This window comes from Anthonomus grandis, chromosome 11, assembly GCF_022605725.1.
Source record: "Anthonomus grandis grandis chromosome 11, icAntGran1.3, whole genome shotgun sequence".
Lineage (NCBI taxonomy): Eukaryota > Metazoa > Arthropoda > Insecta > Coleoptera > Curculionidae > Anthonomus > Anthonomus grandis.
This window is the reverse complement of record NC_065556.1, coordinates 29,124,315-29,148,757: the sequence shown is the minus strand read 5'-3', so window position 1 is coordinate 29,148,757 and position 24,443 is coordinate 29,124,315. Positions and strand designations below refer to the sequence as shown.

Genomic DNA, 24,443 nt, shown 5'->3' with positions numbered 1-24,443 from the left:
TCAATGATCAATGCAAGTTGTTATGATGCGAAAATTTTCTATAGTGAACAGATCTCACGTGTTTATCCCAGGTATTTCAGGCGATTGTAAACAAATACTGATGAATAAAGTAAATTTGACTTTTTTTTGTTGAGTGACTATGGAATCCGTAACAATAAATGAAAAAGTTGAAATGGTCCTTATCTATGGTGAATCTGAATGGAATATTAATTATGTATACCATGCGACATCCTCAACGGCGACTTCCATCGCGAGCATCATTTTATCGTGTAGTGAACCACTTTATAGAAGATGGAAGTGTGAGAACGATAAATCGATCACGAAAGAGAAGCATTACCAGTCAAAATAATGAAATTGCCGTCTTAGCTGCAGTTGCCCATAATCCTGGATCAGTTTCTTCTGCTTCTGGAATCTCAAAAACAAGTGTCCTGAGAATTTTGAAACGCCATAAGTTTCATCCGTATCCCTTGTCGTTACATCAAGAGCTTCACGGGAATGATTTCCAAAATCGAGTGTGTTCGGTTGCATGAAAATAACAATTTCTTTCTGGGCGTCTTATTCATCGATGAAGCTTCATTTACAAACTATGGTGTAGTTAATCGTCATAACATGCAGAATATCAGCGGCCATGGTCTGTGAATGTCTGGTGTGGCATCATCAATGATAAAGTCATAGGACCTTATTTTATTGATGGTGTCCTTACAGGCGAAAAATACCCTAATTTTTTGCTGCAAATTCTACCAGTATTTTTGGAAGATGTGTGTTTTAAAGTGAGACTAAATATGTGGTTGTCCTGTACATTATTTACGGGTTGCGCGCCAAGTGTTGGATGGTGACTTTAATGGACGTTGGATAGGTCGCGGTGGACCAGTCACCTGATTTGAGGTCTTTAGATTTTTTTCTATGGGGTTATTTGAAGGAGATCGTATATCGCGATCCACCAACGATTCCTGAAAATATGAAGCTGCGAATCACGGAGGTTTGCGGGCAGGTAACTCCACAGATGCTGCACTCTGTTCATCGATCGTTTAGAAAGCGAGTCGAAAAATGTAAGTGGAAGGTCAACACTTTGAATATTAATTGAAATAACTTTTTTTGTTTCAATTTCTTTTATTTGAGCTTTGTACGTTTTATTTTCAAGTTTTCGATTCTGTTGATAGATTATCAGATACTACCTACAAGGGCAAATGTCATTGTCAAGGAAAAAATTCGTAAATGAATCAAGAATTAATATCTCGAAAAGGAGAGGTCGCGTGTAAAAAAGTGCCAGATGAAAGTTACTTATTTTTTAACGCTAAATCAGATACTATTAAAAAAATAGAGGTTTTTATGCAAAAAAGTGAAGTTGACCTTCATTTGACCTTGAAAACGTTCACTCAAGGTCAAACCAATGACGTTATTTTATGGCCCCCTCGAAACTATTCAAACGTCGCATGAAACATTTTCTGGATACATATTTAGTTTTCGAGATATTGCGATGTCTCAAGTTAAATGGACCACCCTGTATATAGGCTGTTCGAAAAAAAGATTGAGATATTTTAATGGGTGATTCCTTGTAAAAAAATACGAGAAAAAGTTTCTATAAACATGGGTCCGGAAATGCACAGTTTTCAAGATACAGGGTGATATATTTTAAAAAAATATAATTTTTTTTTATTAATATTAAATAAAATATTAACTCGATTTTTTTGAAACTTCGCAGAATTACTTGTTGTATTAATAAGATAATTTAGCCCTAATTAAATTAAAATTATAAGGTTCAGTGGCGTCCCCCACGGTCTTCGACTTTAATATTTGTTGTTTGATTAAGCATTTAAAAACACAACTTTTTTGCCTCTTGTATTTTTAAAAAAATAGTGTTTTTTGGACACAGTTGGTCTAATTATAAAAGAAATATATCATTTTATGTCCATCCTTTCATAGTTATCGAACTGAGATCGAGATATATAAATAATAATTCAACTTTTCTTCCTATTTTCTATGTTTGTTATTATGTTTTATTTTATTAATATAGTCTGGATCAGCTGGAAGGAAAAAGGAGACTAGACAAGGTAGTTTAAACTAGGAATAATAAATAAACAACAATATGTAAGTTCATTTGTCCCTTTTTATATTATAGATGCCGATGAAGAGCCCGGGCCTTCAAGGACAAGGACGCGTTCACTGAAAAAAAGGATACTTTGCTATTAATGCGCACGGCATTATCTCAAAGCCGGCGCGGACTTGATATTATATGCCAAATGAATGGCCGATTTGCGGCAAGGATGCACTATCCTTGATATAATTCAGAAACTTCTTTTACTCTAAATACATATGAACTTCATATAAAATATAAATCATTTCTTTTAAGATCTTCTGGTTTGGTGACGAAAATATATGGTTTTTGTATAAATCTATAAATACTTGTCTTAAAACCTAAATATTTTATGCGATAGAAGTCGTTTCTTCTTATAAGAACTTAAATATATTATCGAAAATAATTAGAATCTTGCAGTAAGTTCCCGATACTTTTAGCAAAAGTATGAGAGCATTTCTTACAAACTCCAAGAGACTTGTTCCAAAGTTCAAGAATCTTATCTCAAAAGCCCCATTCTTTTCGCCCAGTAACTGTGAGTTTGATATAAGGCTTCTAATATTTTGAGTCAAAAGTAATACTATGGCATTTTGGCAATAGTTGCCAAAATAAGAAATAGATATACAGGGTGTCTAGAAAGTATCGAGATACGTCTATAACTTTTTTTTAGGTTAATTTGTTTTTAAGTTATGGTCATTTTCGTAGTAGCTTTTGGCATTGCATCTATTGGTGTCATGCGTTTGACCTTATCAATAACATTTAAGGTTATTTCAAGGTCATATTCGATTTTTTAACTGGACATATTTTTTATTATTTTTTTAATTTAGCATAAAATTACAAGAATTTTAATGTTTCACATGCCATACTTTTATTTAAGTGTTTTTAAGATACAGGGAGTTGAAAATTGCACTTTTATTGACTTTAAGAGGCTCCAGAGCCAATTCTATTAAAGATAGAGAAAAAGAATTTCGCTTTCCTATCTTAACTTTCCAATATCTATCTTTTAATATACGTATCAAATATGACACCCGTCAAAAATATCTGTCAAAGATTTTGACAAGTGTCATGCATCTCAAAAGATGGGTGTTAAAAAGTTAAGATAGCAAAGTGAACTCTCTCGTTTTTTCTCTATCATGAATAGTATTGGCTCTAGAGCCTTTTCAAGTCATTAAAAGTGCAACTGTCTGTATCTTAAAAACAGTTGAATAAAAGTATGGCATATGGAACATCCAAATTCTTGTAATTTTATGCTAAATTAAAAAAAATAATAAAAAATATGGTGTTCCACTTAAAAAATCGAATATGGCCTTGACATAACCTTAAATGTCATCAATAAGGTAAAACGCATGACACCATTAGATGCAACGCCAAAAGCTACTACGAAAATTACCTTAACCAAAAAAAAATTAACCTAAAAAAAGTTATAGACGCGTTTCGATATTCTTTCTGCGGACACCCTAATATAATATATTTTTAAGGGTGTCAATTTTTTAAATAATTCTGATTAATACGGAACAATTATGCTCCAAAAATATGTTATATTATAATAATATGTTTGGAGCAATAATAATTTATATCTACTCTTAAGAAAATATTTAATTATTTATTATATTCTTAAGAGTACATATAAATATTTGTTGCTCCAAAAATATTATGTACTTTAAAACATGATGTAATAATAGCTGGTAATAAAAATTTTTCAAGAAAGTAGTTTTATAATTTTATTCTACAAATAATATAAAAAAATAGGCCAGCTTCCGATTTTAATTTTTCTGTTAATTTGTAGCAATAAAATTATAAGTTTAAATTTTTGCAAACATTCATTAAATATTATATACATTATTTTTGGGATAGGTAATATATTTTTGAAACATAATAATTGATCCTTATTAAACATTATTAATCCATAAAATAGAATCTTTAAAAATATATTATAGATACATACCTACATATGTATTATAATATATGTATCTACACATACTTATAGTTCTTTTCTTTTTAAATGGGCCTACATAAAAAAATAATACAATTTTTTTCTATAAATCATTATTTAATTATGTTTAAACAAAGTTTTAACATAACAAATGTATGAAATATTATATTAAAAAAAATATTAAGGTTCAAACAAAAAATAAAAAATCAACAGTAAATAATTATAGGAACAACGTAATAACATAGTCCTACAAATTAATATAAGTTTGGCTTCAAAAACTTTTCTCGAAATCAATTCTTATAAAACATAAAAAATATTTACATAGAAGAAATATGTAACAAACGAAGAAAAATAACTTAACACAGGCACATTCCTGTAAATCCATCATTTAGGGATTCTTATATTATATTGAATTTAAAACTATAAGGAGCATTTTAAAAATATCTACATAAAAAACATACAGTGTCTCTCAAAAGTCTAGTCGTTCCCAGACTTCTAGACTAAAGAGTCAGTACAGTGTCTTTCTTCTTCTATTGGCGGGGGTGATAAATTGGGCATATATTCATCTTCAGTCAGTACCACATCACTAGTAATTTTTTGTTTTTTTTTTAAAGGAAAGGTCCAAAAATAAAAAATAATTTTTGTTAATTATTTTTTTTGGGAATTTTAAATCATAGATATTTTTTCAAAGGCCATTTTAAAAATGTGACTTATTTATTATATTTAGTAGGTATGCAAGGTGTTTTGCAAATTGCTACTTCACTTTTGGGGTCTCGTAAACTAAGTATATACAAAGAGATATAAAAAAGTTTTAATTGTGACAAAGTTGCGCATTTTTGTTTATTATAAAATGAAGTTGAAACAGCCAAAAGTTAAATAAACATTAGAAAATGTATGTATTGTATATGTCCTAAATATTCATACTTACATTGCAAACAACATCCTCTTCCCCCTTTTCATTCTGCATTGATTGCACTAATCTTGTCAGCCTTATGCGATCTCCAATATTTGCAGCAAAAACATCCACTGACAAATACTTAATAAGCTCAATGTCAATACTTTTATCTAAAATTAAACTGTGAATAAATAATTCTGTATTACCAACAAAATCCCAAACTACTAAATACTAACTACTACTACTACTACTACTTTTTAAGTTAAAGGTTCCCCAATCCTTCATCGATCGATGAAGTTCCTGGCCATCACCTTGCGGGTCTCAGCAATATCATTTGCCTCTATATCTGTTTTAATTTTTAATTTAAAAAAATAAAATTTGGTACCTTTGCAAACTTTAGACATATATTTTTTCTAGTATGCAGTGTTGTTACTTTTATGTAAACTTGACAACGTCTTTCTTATTTTAAATAGAACACCCTATGTGTTATTGTACTTTTGAATTCTTTACAAAATTCCAAGAACTTTGATGTATCGCATGCCATACTTTTTGTTAGCTATAGCTTTTAAGATACAAGGAGTGGAAAAGTGCCCTATTTATAATTTTAGAAGGCTCTATATGGAGTTGTATATATTTGACATGTACCTTAAAAGATAGGTACCTATTAAAAAGTAAAGATAGGAATGTGAAATTAGTTTTTCTGTTTTAAGAAAATTTACACTTTTAAGAAAAACACTGTAGAATCCAATTGTAAAATAAAAATGTCAAAGGCATATAATTTTATCACAAAAGATCTTTCTCTTCGAAAAAAAACATATACTCTTATAAAAGTATTTTGTTACTTTAAACAAAGAGTAAACTCAGTAATTGGAAAAGAAAATTCTTTCTGCCAAGAGCATATAATTTTGACAACAAATATTCACTGTTCTATATAAACGGCGTCAGCAAAATGGAGGCTACATGAGCTAGCATTACATGTAGCATTAATTTTCTAATGATTTTACCTGTAACCTAAACTAACCTATTATAAGCTAAAGGACTGGAAAAAAAAGAGTTTCTGATGATGCCGGTGCGCATAGCGCATATGGATAACCATATGGAGGAAAAAAATTTAAGATTACAAACTTACCTGCAAATTTTTGCAACAAGTGGCCCCAGTTCCACTTTTCTAGTAGCAGTTTAAAATTATTTCCATCAATATCACCCATTTTTCAAAGTTAATATCACAAAAGAAAGTAAATTACTAAATTAGTATGCACTATACACGGTACTTTGTGTGATGTCGCACGTCGAACCCTAATTGAACACTGACTGGACCCCGAAACTCGAAACGATGGAATACAATAATACAAAGGAACAAGATAATCATATTCGCGTATGACAAAAATCGATATTTTCTTTTAAAATCATAAGATCTTGCTAAAAGTCCCATGCTAGCGGCAAGAATACCGGCTTTGTCAATAAATAATATTATAGCAAATGAATCGGGGATTTGATTGAAAAACTTTGGATCTCTTGAGGAAAGAAAAATACTATTAGTTTAAACTCGGCGGTTTTGCTATAAGAAAAAAAAAGCCAAGAAACCCATTACTTTGCCAGAATCCAGATATTTTTTTCAGTGTTGGTGAAGAAACCTATAATTTTGCGTCCTCAACGCGGCTGAACCGTTCATATAACCAATATTTACCTAACATGAATATGTTTTTAGTTTTTTAAATAAAATATTAAAAAATACCATTTTTAAGGAAGTTTCCTTCACAAAACGGGTCAAAATTCGTGTTGGAAAACTTGATAATCGTGTAAAGCACTCCAAAAATCATCTATAAAGAAAATTTCAAAACTATACCAAAACTTTCCCCCATTTGACTAGGCTAATTACTGTTATAGACCTAAGGACGTTTTTTGTTACTCATTTCACGGGCAAATTTTTACGATAGGGGCAATACTTTCCGGGTAATTTGCCTGTAAACAATTATATTGTTTATAGCTTTTTGTGCCTGTTCTAATTACAACTATTATGCTGCATATGATGCTTTTTAGCTGTCCTTAAAAGTCATATAGTTCTAATTAAACTTGACGTTCCTTAAACAGACTTGACAACCCATCAAGTTAATCAGTATAATTCCGCGAAAATTGCACAGAAATTTTTGAAAGATAATCCTCCTTACGCCTTGCCTTCTTTGAAATTATATCGTGTAAAGCAAGGAGTAGCTGGGGATAATGGGAGAGTATATGCCTGGTTTGTTTATCAAGGGATGAAGCTAAGTATAAGGCGTCGAAATTATAATCGTGGGGGTATATTACTATACTTGTTTAGTTAAACGAGGGCTTTTATTTGTTGAAAAATAATATAACTTTCTCATTATTTTCAGACCAACATGTGGAGAACTCAATTAAGGCAACCGAAGCATCGAACGAATTAAGTCTCACAGATTGAATGTTCTATTACATATTTGCACACCTGTTAAAAGAAGAGAGCAAAATGGAGTCTGAAATTCATCGATTCGACAACAATACCTTAAACGAGGTCCTCAATAGGAGCAACGAAGTCGACCCTAAACTTTACGAGAGATACGTCATGAATAAGGCCATTGACGAGCCCTTTTACTCGATTCTAATTGGAATGTATTGTCTCTTGATCGTTATGGGCGCTGTCGGCAACACACTTGTGGTAAGCGAGCAAAAAATAGAATTCCATTAAAGAAAGTTCAATGGAACCTACACAAGTTTCCTTTACCCCGAACTGAACGACCTGATCCGGAATTTTATTATTCCCTTACACTCAGAAATGGCCAGATTAAGCTTTGCTCTCCCGAATAAAACAATTTCCTATATCTGATTCCGAAAATTCGATTTTTTCCTCGACAGACTGAGGCGATTTAGTAAATTGAATGTGCACGTGCCCCTAGATATTTCCTTACGAACTCCTATCTATAATTTTATTTATGAATAAATAATGTTGCATTAGGGCATAATAAAGTAAATATAATAAATTCCTGACACAATTTTGTTCCAGTTTAAGGACTACGGGTGGTTTATTACGCTCGGAAAGATTTTATGAGGGGCTTAGCGAAGCAATATTTAATTATAAAATGGGTTTTCAATGCGCTGCATGCGCTTCTTATTCGAGAGTTTTATATTAGCATAAAAAACTGCTTGAGAATTTAGAGGCAACAAAACAAATTTTCAATTTCATTTTCAGTCGTTAAGAGCTTTTTGGTCCTTAATCTCTCAGAAGATTGTGGAAAAATTGATCAGAAAAATTATTTAATTGCCTTAAATTCTTATTTTTTATATCTGTTAATACTGAATATTGTGAGTAAATTTTAGCTTAAATAATGTCGACTTTCCAGGTTCACCTTCAACACTGAAATCAAAGTTTTCTTACGTAATTATATAGTTGGGTCTGCAATGATAAGTAATAAAACTTTAAACCGTAAGTCCCCGGCCCAAAATATAGCATATCCTTCCAAAATGAAATCCTTTAGACGGAACTTTCCAAGTCATAATAAACTAGAAAGGAACTAAACAAGACCGCCTATTATACAACTTCTTCTCAAATTAATGGCCGAAAGTTTGAATTGGCTCCGGTGACTCGTAATCGGAAAACTTCCAAAGTATCGAACCAGTTACAATATATCTATACGAAAATTTTCCGCCATATCAATTAATTTTTTGTGAGAATCTTTTATGCGAAAAACAATTTTCAGGACACGACAACTTGCCTGATCGTACTTCATAGCAAAATTTAATTAATTAACTAATTTACCTGAATGTAGGTAATAGAAACATAAATAGACGGTAATGCATAAGCAACCGAGAATTAGATTAAATGGTGCTATTGTATATCTCTCTCTATTCATTGGGGTAATGTATTTAGAAGGTGTGTAATAATTCATTAATTTTTTTTATCAAATAACTAGAGGTTTGTAAAAGTAAAAATTATTTAGAGTTAGTGAGCATCAAGTGCTTCTAAGATATTTATCACAAAAATAATTGATTCTATCAAATATCATTTTTATAAAACTGGATCTAAATAATAACTTTACTTTTTAGCAGCTTTACTTTGGAGGCGATCCTGAGGAAACTGTTCGGTAGAAACGTCTCGGGAAGCGAAAGTTTCCACATCAGGAACCTCCTCGTTTCATCCTGTAGGGATCTGGACATTGATTCTATGGGGAACTCGTCTTGGTGCCAAAATTCCTCTTGTTCACCAACGGACGAGCGAGAGGTTTTATTGTAGTTTTTGGTGAATTTTTTTTTAAGTCTCTTTGAGGTACCTGAAAAGAAGCGAGGGGTTAGATCCTGGTTAAGTAGATTTTGAGGAGTCCCACCTAAAAACGTTATTTTGTACACAAACCACATTCTTTTAACATCATAGTCCACAGTTCATTATGGTTGGTCAAGTTCACCAGAGTATCGACCGGTACGGTGACATTATCACTTCTTCCTCGTACGACCCGATTTGCAATTTTTTTATTGATTATATGAGAAAATTGTTAGCAATCATTTTTATAGAGCAGGATTTAAGTAATATATTCAATTAGAAGGATGAATTAAATTAATTCGAGGCATTTTTTTGAAAGAAGCAATGAAAATATTCAAAGAAATATCCAAGGTTATTGGGCATATATTTCTTCTACGTCAAATATCTCAAAAACTATTGATACTATGACTTTTTCAGGAATCGCTTTTATAGAGCTGGATCTAAATAGTAATTTAATCCCTAAGCAATTTTTTGATAAAATAAACTAAAATGCAAATATGTTAAGGATTATGCAGAATTAGTTGTCATTAAGTGCTTCTAAGCCAAATATCTTAAAAACCATTGATTTTATAACAAAAATTCTTAAGCACTATTTTTGTAGAGAAGGAATATGTAATATAATTTTAATAATTTATAGGTGAGCGTAAAAAAATATCTAGGGGTTTGTAGATATTATGATTTACTGTGGCATGGATTTTTGTAGAAATAATTTTTCTAAATGCAGCCATTGAAACATTAATAGGAAAATACGTAATGTATAGGCAAACAAGAATAAGATCAAATAATGCTATTCACTAGCATAATATATTGAGAAGGTGTGTAATAATTCATGAATTTTTTAATAAATAACTAGAGGTTTGTAATAAATATATAGGGGAACGTAAGAAAATATGTAGGGATTCGTAAAACGTATGATTTTACACTATTTTATTTGAATGGAGCCATTGAAACATAAATAGGAAGTTAATAAAATTAAATAATACTCATAAAATTAGATTAAATGTTTTTTTTTTGTGTAACTCTTTAATTGTAAAGGGTTTTTTAAACAGGTTTCTTAAATAAGAATTTAATGCTGTCAAAATGTTTTTATACTTGTCAAAAATTTAACACTGACATGATACCAATCATGTCGAATGGCACATTTCAAATTTTTGCTAATGGTCAACCCGATCCAAGAACTCTCAGGTCAATTAGGGTTAAAATTTTACAAAATTCCAGACGGTCATGGTCTGAAATTTCTTGAGATTTAATTACCTGGAATATAAAATTAGAAAAAGTTAATTATTGGTAATTTAAATCTCATTGGAATTTAATGGATTTTTCCAGGCAATAGAGCGATAGCTTTGATTATGTTAAAATAACTGAACTGCCTGGAATTGTAAAATAATTTTAATTTAAATGTCATTGGAATCAATGAATTATTCCAGGTAGTTTATAAACTTAATTTAATTTATGCCAATTTTTTTTATCTCGTTTATGTTTGTTACATTTAATCAATAGGTATGCATTTTTTTCACTGCGAATTGTAAAAAATTAGACTTTAAAATGAGCGAACACCTTCAACTCCATAATTTGTCTTTGAACTCCACTACTTAAAATGGACTTTATTTCCAAAAATATTTAATTGGAATAATTGATACTTTAAGCAATATTTTTAAAGGATATTTTATCAAAAGAATATTCCCATTAATAAGGGAGATCTTAGGATAATAAATTTAAAAAGTGTAATTCATGAATTTTTTAATAAGTAACTAGAGGTTTCTACTGAATATATAGGGGAACGTAAGAAAATATCTAGGGATTCGTAAAAAGTATGATTTTACATTGGATAAATATTTGTAATTTAAATTTATCGTTGGAATTTAATGGATTCTTCCAGGCAATTGAGCGATAGCTTTGATTATGTTAAAATAACTGAACTGCCTGGAATTGTAAAATAATTTTAATATAAATGTCATTGGAATTTAATGAATTATTCCAGGTAGTTTATAAACTTAATTTAATTTATGCCAATTTTTATTTATCTCGTTTATGTTTATTACGTTTAATCAATAGGTATGCATTTTTTTCACTACGAATAGCAAAAACCTGGACTTTAAATTGAGTGGTCATATTGAAGAGTATATATTGCCCTTGGACACCGTTACTTAAAACGGCCGATATTGCCGAAACTTTTACTTCGAACAGTTAATCACGATCTTTGGACTTTCCTCGTCTCTACCGCTTCTCACTTCCCCGGTACGTCCTGGATCTTCTGGAAATTTTATTTTTCTTACGTAGTTTATCCCACTACATAAGAGAAGCATAATTTCATTACAATCGTCAAGGGTTCTTGGACCAGAGAAGCCTGAGAGTGTCATATATCGACTTTTTTTAGATTTTCCTCGTCTCTACCGCTTCTCACTTCTTCGGTACGTCCTGGATCTTCTGGAAATTTTATTTTTCTTACGTAGTTTATCCCACTACATACGAGAAGCATAATTTCATTACGATCGTCTAGGGTTCTTGGACCAGAGAAGCCTGAGAATGTAATATCGACTTTTTTTTAGATTTTCCTCGTCTCTACCGCTTCTCATTTCCCCGGTACGTCCTGGATCTTCTGGAAATTATATTTTTCTTACGTAGTTTATCCCACTACATACGAGAAGCATAATTTCATTACGATCGTTAAGGGTTCTTGGACCAGAGAAGCCTGAGAATGTAATATCGACTTTTTTTTTGACTTTCCTCGTCTCTACCGCTTCTCACTTCCCCGGTACGTCCTGGATCTTCTGGAAATTCTATTTTTCTTACGTAGTTTATCCCACTACATACGAGAAGCATAATTTCATTACGATCGTTAAGGGTTCTTAGACCAGAGAAGCCTGAGAATGTAATATCGAATTTTTCTTAGACTTTCCTCGTCTCTACCGCTTCTCACTTCCCCGGTACGTCCTGTATCTTCTGGAAATTCTATTTTTCTTACGTAGTTTATCCCACTACATACGAGAAGCATAATTTCATTACGATCGTTAAGGGTTCTTGGACCAGAGAAGCCTGAGAATGTAATATCGACTTTTTTTTAGATTTTCCTCGTCTCTACCGCTTCTCATTTCCCCGGTACGTCCTGGATCTTCTGGAAATTATATTTTTCTTACGTAGTTTATCCCACTACATACGAGAAGCATAATTTCATTACGATCGTTAAGGGTTCTTGGACCAGAGAAGCCTGAGAATGTAATATCGACTTTTTTTTTGACTTTCCTCGTCTCTACCGCTTCTCACTTCCCCGGTACGTCCTGGATCTTCTGGAAATTCTATTTTTCTTACGTAGTTTATCCCACTACATACGAGAAGCATAATTTCATTACGATCGTTAAGGGTTCTTAGACCAGAGAAGCCTGAGAATGTAATATCGAATTTTTCTTAGACTTTCCTCGTCTCTACCGCTTCTCACTTCCCCGGTACGTCCTGTATCTTCTGGAAATTCTATTTTTCTTACGTAGTTTATCCCACTACATACGAGAAGCATAATTTCATTACGATCGTCCAGGGTTCTTGGACCAGAGAAGCCTGAAAATGTAATATCGACTTTTTTTTAGACTTTTCTCGTCTCTACCGCTTCTCACTTCCCCGGTACGTCCTGGATCTTCTGGAAATTGTGTTTTTCTTACGTAGTTTATGCTACTATATGCGAGAAGCATAATTTCATTACGATCGTCAAGGGTTGTTGGACCAAAGAAGCCTGAGAGTGTCATATATCGACTTTTTTTTGGACTTTCCTCATCTCTACCGCTTCTCACTTTCCCTTAAGGAATAGTTTTACAAAATATTCCATTGAATAGTATGCTTTTTGTTTCATGAGAGTGTTCCCAATAGTTTCTTAAATATTGGACTTTTTAAAATGAGTCAACATCTTCAACTCCATACTTTGTCTTTGGACTTTATTTCCAAAAATATTTACTTGGAATAATTGACACAAAGAATATTTCATTTCGTAGGAATATTCCTATTAATAAGTGAGATCTTAGGGTAATATATTTAAAAGGTGTGTAATAATTGATTAATTTTTTAATAAATAACTAGAGGTTTCTATTAAATATATAGGGGAACGTAAGAAAATATCTAGGGACACGTAAAACGTATGATTTTACATTGGATAAATTTTTGGTGAACTATTTCTTCTGAATGCGTCTATTGAAACATAAATAGGAAATTAAGCAATGTTTAAGCAACCAAGAATAAGATCAAATGATGGTATTCATTATGATGGTATTATTCTAAAATATATAATTAGAAAAAGTTAATTATTGGTAATTTAAATATCATTGAAATTTAATGGATTCTTCCAGGCAATTGAGCGATAGTTTTAATTAAAATAAAATAGCTGAACTGCCTGGAATTGTAAAATAATTTTACTCTAAATGTCATTAGTAAGTTAACAGGCTTTTCAATCACCTGTCGGAGTACCACCCAACCTAACCCAACTTCATAATTTGTCTTTGGACTCCACTACTTAAAATAGAAAAATTCAAAATATTCTCATTAATAAGTAAGATTTTAGGATAATAGATTTGAAAGGTGTGTAACTCATTAATTTTTTAATAAATAACTAGAGGTTTGTAATAAATATATAGGGGAACGTAAGATAATATGTAGGGGTGCGTAGAAAGTATAATTTTACGTTGAATACATGTTTGATAAAGTAATTTTCCTGAATGAAGCCATATGACGGTATTCATTATGATGGTATTATTCTGGAATATAAAATTAGAAAAAGTTATATTTGTAATTTAAATTTATCGTTGGAATTTAATGGATTCTTCCAGGCAATTGAGCGATAGTTTTAATTAAAATAAAATAGCTGAACTGCCTGGAATTGTAAAACAATTTTACTCTAAATGTCATTAGTAAGTTAACAGGCTTTTCAATCACCTGTCGGACCACCAACCCAACCTAACCCAACTTCATAATTTGTCTTTGGACTCCACTACTTAAAATGGAAAAATTCAAAATATTCCCATTAATAAGTAAGATTTTAGGATAATAAATTTAAAAGGTGTGTAATTCATTAATTTTTTAATAAATAACTAGAGGTTTGTAATAAATATATAGGGGAACGTAAGAAAATATCTAGTGGTGCATCGAAAGTATGATGTTCCATTGAATAAATTTTCGCTGAAAATATAAAAAAAAATCCTTTCAACTGCCGTATCTAAAATGATCGATTTTCCATTACAGATAATCGCCGTATTTCGTAAACCGACGATGCGCACTCCCAGGAATATGTTCATCGTAAATTTGGCGGTGGCCGATTTGCTGCTTTGCACCGTCACGATGCCACTCACCCTAATGGAAATCCTCACCAAATACTTTCCGTTGGGAAACAACTTGTTCGTATGCAAAACGATCGGAATCCTCCAGGCGACCAGTACCTACGTCTCGACCATTTCCATTACCGCGATCGCCCTCGACAGATATCAAGTGCGTATTTTTCCGACGATTATTTAAAATGAAAATGTTGTGCACCGTCTGGGAATACGAAGGATTTTCTTATATACAACTTTGAGGGTTAAATTAATTTCCTTACATTAAAATTACCTGCACGTTTAAATGGTTAAATAATTTTACGACGCCCGGGGCCAAGATTCAAAGGGGTGGAAAAATTTTTCATTCCGTTGGAAAATTAAAACTCGACAGATGCCGTGCCAATCGATTTTTCTGGCACCGATTTAACGTAAAATTTTATTAACTGCTTAATGGAATTTAAGTTCTATAAATTGTAATTTTACACCTAAAACTTACTAGAGGGAATTCTAAATCGGGATACGTCTCGGGAGTTAAACGTACAAAATGTGTATTTGGACCATGCATTATCCTTATCAGACGGCCGGAAATTTTGGTAATTTCATATTCACCGTTGTAGCAGGTGAAATGATTTATTATGACTAGGTATAAATATTCTCGCTATGAATATAAAGTTTCAGGGCCAATTCTTCCGATTTTTTATAAAAAAAAAACAGAACAAAATGACATTTAAAAAGTATAATTTTAAAGGTAGTAAAGCCAATTGGGCCCTAAGGAGCTTAAAAAATAAAACGAAACAAGAAAAAGGATTTTCTGTTCGCAATGATTTCTTCGCGCTACAACTCGCAAATTCCCTTTATTACCCGGTCACTGATTCTTTTATGTCGACTCTCCGTAAAGCATGAATAAAAACAATTTATTTTCTAATCAGATTTTCACATTAACGAAAAAATTCCTCAATTTCAGGTGATTGTGTATCCGACAAAGGAAAGTCTTCAAATATTCGGAGCAGCCTTTATTCTCTTATTAATCTGGCTGGTGGCCTTGATACTGGCCATGCCGTTATTCATAGTGAGACATTTGAAACATCACGATCTACCTGGACTGGAAAACGACATTCTCAGTTTGGACTTTTGTATCGAAAACTGGCCTATAGTTCATGGGAGGGCTTTTTATTCCATTTTTACGTTAATTTTTCAGTATACAGTACCTATTATTATCGTTTCGGTAAGTATTATAGTCATTTTAATCAAACAAATTGATGTCACGAGAATAATAATTACTTGAAAGAAGAATAATTATATAAGCTGAATATAATTTATTAATTTATTACCGGCATTATGGTTAAATCCTTTTAGGCCTTTAATAAAAAAGTTCTCCCAAAATTCCATAATATACTTATTCAAATCCTTCTTGCTTAGTATAGTCGCAGTATCTATAAAAAAGTGATTTTCCAAGTGACCTATATATTGGGAAAAATCATGAGCGAATTTCGTGTAGTTGAATATATGGAAAAAGAGGATTCAAGTACAATGAAATGGGTGGTGTTTCGACAAAAACTAAATATGATCTTCGTCAAAAGAATGATTAAAGATGACCAAGAAAAAATTTACTTTTTCATCTATTTTATGACTGATTTAGCGTTAGAATTATTGGCACAGCTGGGCAAAGGATTTGCTCCTGAATTAAAGAGTTACTAGCAATCTATCGATAGTGTAGGTATAGTGTAGGTATCACCCACATTACGAAAATACCAAACTATAATGGGATTCAAGCAAAACTAACTGAATGAGAGCACTTTGAAAATTCGGAAAAAAGTCACTTTTCGACCTCGTTTTTGAGGCCAAAAATAGCCTCCAAAAATGCGATATCTCAGTTAATATAAGAGCTACGATCTTGCGAATAGTCTCGTTGGATTCAGAATGACGAAACTAAGACAAAACCGTTGGAATTTTCCCGATAGCTCCTATAGAAGCCGAGATATCGGCCTTCAAAGTTTGGCTTTTTTCGTTTTTCGGGTATGCCCCCCCGTATCGATTTTTTTCACCCAAAATTGATTTTTTTCGAAGTTAAACTAAGTATACCAGCGTCTTATTCTGATCATCTAGATTACGAAAATACCGGGTTATAACAGGATCCGAGCAGAACTAAGGGAACGAGGGCACTTTGAAAATCCTGAAAAAGTCACTTTTCGACGTCCGTTTTTGAGGCCAAAAATGGGCATCAAAAATGTCATATCTCGGCTATCGTAGAAGCTACGACCTTGCGGATGGTCTTGTTGGATTCATAATGACGAAACTAAGACAAAACCGTTGGAATTTTCCCGATAGCTCCTATAGAAGCCGAGATATCGGCCTTCAAAGTTTGGCTTTTTTCGTTTTTCGGGTATACCCCCCCGTATCGATTTTTTTCACCAAAAATTGATTTTTTTCGAAATCAAACTAAGTATACCAGCGTCTTATTCTGATCATCTAGATTACGAAAACACCGGGTTATAACAGGATCCGAGCAGAACTAAGGGAATGAGAGCACTTTGAAAATCCTGAAAAAGTCACTTTTCGACGTCCGTTTTTGAGGCCAAAAATGGGCATCAAAAATGTCATATCTCGGCTATCGTAGAAGCTACGACCTTGCGGATGGTCTTGTTGGATTCATAATGACGAAACTAAGACAAAACCGTTGGAATTTTCCCGATAGCTCCTATAGAAGCCGAGATATCGGCCTTCAAACATTGGCTTTTTTCGTTTTTCGGGTATACCCCCCCGTATCGATTTTTTTCACCAAAAATTGATTTTTTTCGAAATCAAACTAAGTATACCAGCGTCTTATTTGGGTCACCTAGATTACGAAAACACCGGGTTATAACAGGATCCGAGCAGAACTAAGGGAATGAGAGCACTTTGAAAATCCTGAAAAAGTCACTTTTCGACGTCCGTTTTTGAGGCTAAAAATGGGCATCAAAAATGTCATATCTCGGCTATCGTAGAAGCTACGACCTTGCGGATGGTCTTGTTGGATTCATAATGACGAAACTAAGACAAAACCGTTGGAATTTTCCCGATAGCTCCTATAGAAGCCGAGATATCGGCCTTCAAAGTTTGGCTTTTTTCGTTTTTCGGGTATACCCCCCCGTATCGATTTTTTTCACCAAAAATTGATTTTTTTCGAAATCAAACTAAGTATACCAGCGTCTTATTTGGGTCACCTAGATTACGAAAACACCGGGTTATAACAGGATCCGAGCAGAACTAAGGGAATGAGAGCACTTTGAAAATCCTGAAAAAGTCACTTTTCGACGTCCGTTTTTGAGGCCAAAAATGGGCATCAAAAATGTCATATCTCGGCTATCGTAGAAGCTACGACCTTGCGGATGGTCTCGTTAAATTCATAATGACGAAACTAAGACAAAACCGTTGGAATTTTCCCGATAGCTCCTATAGAAGCCGAGATATCGGCCTTCAAAATTTGGCTTTTTTTGTTTTTCGGGTATACCCCCCGTATCGATTTTTTTCACCAAAAATTGATTTTTTTCGAAATCAAACTAAGTATACCAGCGTCTTATTCTGATCATCTAGATTACGAAAACACCGGGTTATAACAGGATCCGAGCAGAACTAAGGGAATGAGAGCACTTTGAAAATTCTGAAAAAGTCACTTTTCGACGTCCGTTTTTGAGGCCAAAAATGGGCATCAAAAATGTCATATCTCGGCTATCGTAGAAGCTACGACCTTGCGGATGGTCTCGTTAAATTCATAATGACGAAACTAAGACAAAACCGTTGGAATTTTCCCGATAGCTCCTATAGAAGCCGAGATATCGGCCTTCAAAGTTTGGCTTTTTTCGTTTTTCGGGTATACCCCCCCGTATCGATTTTTTTCACCAAAAATTGATTTTTTTCGAAATCAAACTAAGTATACCAGCGTCTTATTTGGGTCACCTAGATTACGAAAACACCGGGTTATAACAGGATCCGAGCAGAACTAAGGGAATGAGAGCACTTTGAAAATCCTGAAAAAGTCACTTTTCGACGTCCGTTTTTGAGGCCAAAAATGGGCATCAAAAATGTCATATCTCGGCTATCGTAGAAGCTACGACCTTGCGGATGGTCTCGTTAAATTCATAATGACGAAACTAAGACAAAACCGTTGGAATTTTCCCGATAGCTCCTATAGAAGCCGAGATATCGGCCTTCAAAGTTTGGCTTTTTTTGTTTTTCGGGTATACCCCCCGTATCGATTTTTTTCACCAAAAATTGATTTTTTTCGAAATCAAACTAAGTATACCAGCGTCTTATTCTGATCATCTAGATTACGAAAACACCGGGTTATAACAGGATCCGAGCAGAACTAAGGGAACGAGAGCACTTTGAAAATCCTGAAAAAGTCACTTTTTGACGTCCGTTTTTGAGGCCAAAAATGGGCATCAAAAATGTCATATCTCGGCTATCGTAGAAGCTACGACCTTGCGGATGGTCTTGTTGGATTCATAATGACGAAACTAAGACAAAACCGTTGGAATTTTCCCGATAGCTTTCATAGAAGCCGAGATATCGGCCTTCAAAGATTGGCTTTTTTCGTTTTTCGGGTATACCCCCCCGTATCGATTTTTTTCACCAAAAATTGATTTTTTTCGAAATCAAACTAAGTATACCAGCGTCTTATTTGGGTCACCTAGATTACGAAAACACCGGGTTATAACAGGATCCGAGCAGAACTAAGGGAATGAGAGCACTTTGAAAATCCTGAAAAAGTCACTTTTTGACGTCCGTTTTTGAGGCCAAAAATGGGCATCAAAAATGTCATATCTCGGCTATCGTAGAAGCTACGACCTTGCGGATGGTCTTGTTGGATTCATAATGACGAAACTAAGACAAAACCGTTGGAATTTTCCCGATAGCTTTCATAGAAGCCGAGATATCGGCCTTCAAAGATTGGCTTTTTTCGTTTTTCGGGTATACCCCCCCGTATCGATTTTTTTCACCAAAAATTGATTTTTTTCGAAATCAAACTAAGTATACCAGCGTCTTATTTGGGTCACCTAGATTACGAAAACACCGGGTTATAACAGGATCCGAGCAGAACTAAGGGAATGAGAGCACTTTGAAAATCCTGAAAAAGTCACTTTTCGACGTCCGTTTTTGAGGCCAAAAATGGGCATCAAAAATGTCATATCTCGGCTATCGTAGAAGCTACGACCTTGCGGATGGTCTTGTTGGATTCATAATGACGAAACTAAGACAAAACCGTTGGAATTTTCCCGATAGCTTTCATAGAAGCCGAGATATCGGCCTTCAAAGATTGGCTTTTTTCGTTTTTCGGGTATACCCCCCCGTATCGATTTTTTTCACCAAAAATTGATTTTTTTCGAAATCAAACTAAGTATACCAGCGTCTTATTCTGATCATCTAGATTACGAAAACACTGGGTTATAACAGGATCCGAGCAGAACTAAGGGAATGAGAGCACTTTGAAAATCCTGAAAAAGTCACTTTTCGACGTTCGTTTTTGAGGCCAAAAATGGGCATCAAAAATGTCATATCTCGGCTATCGTAGAAGCTACGACCTTGCGGATAGTCTCGTTAAATTCATAATGACGAAACTAAGACAAAACCGTTGGAATTTTTCCGATAGCTCCTATAGAAGCAGAGATATCGGCCTTCAAAGTTTGGCTTTTTTCGTTTTTCGGGTATACCCCCCGTATCGATTTTTTTCACCAAAAATTGATTTTTTTCGAAATCAAACTAAGTATACCAGCGTCTTATTTGGGTCACCTAGATTACGAAAACACCGGGTTATAACAGGATCCGAGCAGAACTAAGGGAATGAGAGCACTTTGAAAATCCTGAAAAAGTCACTTTTCGACGTCCGTTTTTGAGGCCAAAAATGGGCATCAAAAATGTCATATCTCGGCTATCGTAGAAGCTACGACCTTGCGGATGGTCTTGTTGGATTCATAATGACGAAACTAAGACAAAACCGTTGGAATTTTCCCGATAGCTTTCATAGAAGCCGAGATATCGGCCTTCAAAGATTGGCTTTTTTCGTTTTTCGGGTATACCCCCCCGTATCGATTTTTTTCACCAAAAATTGATTTTTTTCGAAATCAAACTAAGTATACCAGCGTCTTATTCTGATCATCTAGATTACGAAAACACCGGGTTATAACAGGATCCGAGCAGAACTAAGGGAATGAGAGCACTTTGAAAATCCTGAAAAAGTCACTTTTCGACGTCCGTTTTTGAGGCCAAAAATGGGCATCAAAAATGTCATATCTCGGCTATCGTAGAAGCTACGACCTTGCGGATGGTCTTGTTGGATTCATAATGACGAAACTAAGACAAAACCGTTGGAATTTTCCCGATAGCTCCTATAGAAGCCGAGATATCGGCCTTCAAAGTTTGGCTTTTTTCGTTTTTCGGGTATACCCCCACGTATCGATTTTTTTCACCAAAAATTGATTTTTTTCGAAATCAAACTAAGTATACCAGCGTCTTATTCTGATCATCTAGATTACGAAAACACCGGGTTATAACAGGATCCGAGCAGAACTAAGGGAATGAGAGCACTTTGAAAATCCTGAAAAAGTCACTTTTCGACGTCCGTTTTTGAGGCCAAAAATGGGCATCAAAAATGTCATATCTAGGCTATCGTAAAAGCTACGACCTTGCGGATGGTCTCGTTGAATTCAGAATGACGAAACTAAGACAAAACCGTTGGAATTTTTCCGATAGCTCCTATAGAAGCCGAGATATCGGCCTTCAAAGTTTGGCTTTTTTCGTTTTTCGGGTATACCCCCCCGTATCGATTTTTTTCACCAAAAATTGATTTTTTTCGAAATCAAACTAAGTATACCAGCGTCTTATTTGGGTCACCTAGATTACGAAAACACCGGGTTATAACAGGATCCGAGCAGAACTAAGGGAATGAGAGAACTTTGAAAATCCTGAAAAAGTCACCTTTCGACGTCCGTTTTTGAGGCCAAAAATGGGCATCAAAAATGTCATATCTCGGCTATCGTAGAAGCTACGACCTTGCGGATGGTCTTGTTGGATTCATAATGACGAAACTAAGACAAAACCGTTGGAATTTTCCCGATAGCTTTCATAGAAGCCGAGATATCGGCCTTCAAAGATTGGCTTTTTTCGTTTTTCGGGTATACCCCCCCGTATCGATTTTTTTCACCAAAAATTGATTTTTTTCGAAATCAAACTAAGTATACCAGCGTCTTATTTGGGTCACCTAGATTACGAAAACACCGGGTTATAACAGGATCCGAGCAGAACTAAGGGAATGAGAGCACTTTGAAAATCCTGAAAAAGTCACTTTTCGACGTCCGTTTTTGAGGCCAAAAATGGGCATCAAAAATGTCATATCTCGGCTATCGTAGAAGCTACGACCTTGCGGATGGTCTCATTAAATTCATAATGACGAAACTAAGTCAAAACCGTTGGAATTTTCCCGATAGCTCCTATAGAAGCCGAGATATCGGCCTTCAAAGTTTGGCTTTTTTCGTTTTTCGGGTATACCCCCCCGTCTCGATTTTTTTCACCAAAAATTGATTTTTTTCGAAATCAAACTAAGTATACCAGTGTCTTATTTGGGTCACCTAGATTACGAAAACACCGGGTTATAACAGGATCCGAGCAGAACTAAGGGAATGAGAGCACTTTGAAAATCCTGAAAAAGTCACTTTTCGACGTCCGTTTTTGAGGCCAAAAATGGGCATCAAAAATGTCATATCTCGGCTATCGTAGAAGCTACGACCTTGCGGATGGTCTTGTTGGATTCATAATGACGAAACTAAGTCAAAACCGTTGGAATTTTTCCGATAGCTCCTATAGAAGCCGAGATATCGGCCTTCAAAGTTTGGCTTTTTTCGTTTTTCGGGTATACCCCCCCGTATCGATTTTTTTCATCAAAAATTGATTTTTTTCGAAATCAAACTAAGTATACCAGTGTCTTATTTGGGTCACCTAGATTACGAAAACACCGGGTTATAACAGGATCCGAGCAGAACTAAGGGAATGAGAGCACTTTGAAAATCCTGAAAAAGTCACTTTTCGACGTCCGTTTTTGAGGCCAAAAATGGGCATCAAAAATGTCATATCTCGGCTATCGTAGAAGCTACGACCTTGCGGATGGTCTTGTTGGATTCATAATGACGAAACTAAGTCAAAACCGTTGGAATTTTCCCGATAGCTCCTATAGAAGCCGAGATATCGGCCTTCAAAGTTTGGCTTTTTTCGTTTTTCGGGTATACCCCCCCGTATCGATTTTTTTCACCAAAAATTGATTTTTTTCGAAATCAAACTAAGTATACCAGCGTCTTATTTGGGTCACCTAGATTACGAAAACACCGGGTTATAACAGGATCCGAGCAGAACTAAGGGAATGAGAGCACTTTGAAAATCCTGAAAAAGTCACTTTTCGACGTCCGTTTTTGAGGCCAAAAATGGGCATCAAAAATGTCATATCTCGGCTATCGTAGAAGCTACGACCTTGCGGATGGTCTTGTTGGATTCATAATGACGAAACTAAGACAAAACCGTTGGAATTTTCCCGATATCTTTCATAGAAGCCGAGATATCGGCCTTCAAAGATTGGCTTTTTTCGTTTTTCGGGTATACCCCCCCGTATCGATTTTTTTCACCAAAAATTGATTTTTTTCGAAATCAAACTAAGTATACCAGCGTCTTATTCTGATCATCTAGATTACGAAAACACCGGGTTATAACAGGATCCGAGCAGAACTAAGGGAATGAGAGCACTTTGAAAATCCTGAAAAAGTCACTTTTCGACGTCCGTTTTTGAGGCCAAAAATGGGCATCAAAAATGTCATATCTCGGCTATCGTAGAAGCTACGACCTTGTGGATGGTCTTGTTGGATTCATAATGACGAAACTAAGACAAAACCGTTGGAATTTTCCCGATAGCTTCTATAGAAGCCGAGATATCGGCCTTCAAAAATTGGCTTTTTTCGTTTTTCGGGTATACCCCCCCGTATCGATTTTTTCACCAAAAATTGATTTTTTCGAAATCAAACTAAGTATACCAGCGTCTTATTTTGATCATCTAGATTACGAAAACACTAGGTTATAACAGGATCCGAGCAGAACTAAGGGAATGAGAGCACTTTGAAAATTCTGAAAAAGTCACTTTTCCCGATAGCTCCCATAGAAGCCGAGATATCGACCTTCAAACTTTGGAATTTTTCATTTTTCGGGTATGCCCCCCCCGTATCGATTTTTTCACCAAAAATTGATTTTTTCGAAATCGAACTAACTATTTCATCGTCTTGCTCTTATCACATATATCACGAAAACACCTGGTTATAATGGGATTTGACCAGAACTAACTGGATGAGAGCACTTTGAAAATTCGAAAAAAGTCACTTTTCGACCTCGTTTTTAAGCTCTAAAAAAATAGGCTATAAAAACGCTAGGTCTCGGCTACGACATTTTAAGCTTCGTAAAAATCAAATAGAAAAAATTAAAACCTAAAATATCTGAGTAAGGATCTGAGGGTTCGAGAGCCTTTTAAAAATTCCCAGTTGTAATTTAATTATTCTTTTGTTCATCAAAATGAAATAAAACAACAAGAAAACTCTTACAAAACATAGCAAAATTAAAATAACGCTCGAATTCATTTCAATGTATTTTATTATTAAATTTGCATATTTTGGTTACGGTGGAGAGAGAGAGAGACGATGATGATAAAGCCAACTTTAAAAGTGTTAAAATTTATGAGCAGGTTCTAGGGCCCGTCGAGATATATTTAATTAAAAATTATGGCGATTTAATGTAACGTGAACAACCAATAATTTTTAAAATTTTTACGGTGGAAAAGCTGTAAAAATTGTTTTATGTAGTAAATTGAATACGTATTCTGTTGGGTCGTTATTCTATCCCTTTACGACATTTTTCGCACTCAGGTGTCGATTGAATTACACTATAGAGGGGTTTTATAGGGTTTTTGGATAAACAAGATT

At 34.2% G+C, this 24,443-nt stretch overlaps 1 protein-coding gene across 4 annotated transcripts in view; it reads left to right on the top strand.

Moving 5' to 3' along the window:
• The window catches only part of LOC126742241 (neuropeptide F receptor), a 67,736-nt gene that overhangs the window by 35,752 nt on the left and 7,541 nt on the right, over positions 1-24,443 (top strand). For 2 of the 4 annotated variants that reach the window (XR_007662511.1, XM_050448866.1), the window contains exons 2-4: positions 7,275-7,573; positions 14,390-14,632; positions 15,422-15,682. Coding sequence is in view for 3 of the 4 variants with exons in the window: in XM_050448866.1 (XP_050304823.1) it covers positions 7,340-7,573; positions 14,390-14,632; positions 15,422-15,682 (738 nt within the window). In the remaining variant the exon portion in view is untranslated. Of the gene's footprint in view, positions 1-7,015; positions 7,214-7,274; positions 7,574-14,389; positions 14,633-15,421; positions 15,683-24,443 lie in introns of those variants that run through there. The other 2 variants (XM_050448867.1, XM_050448869.1) reach the window with 2 other exon arrangements.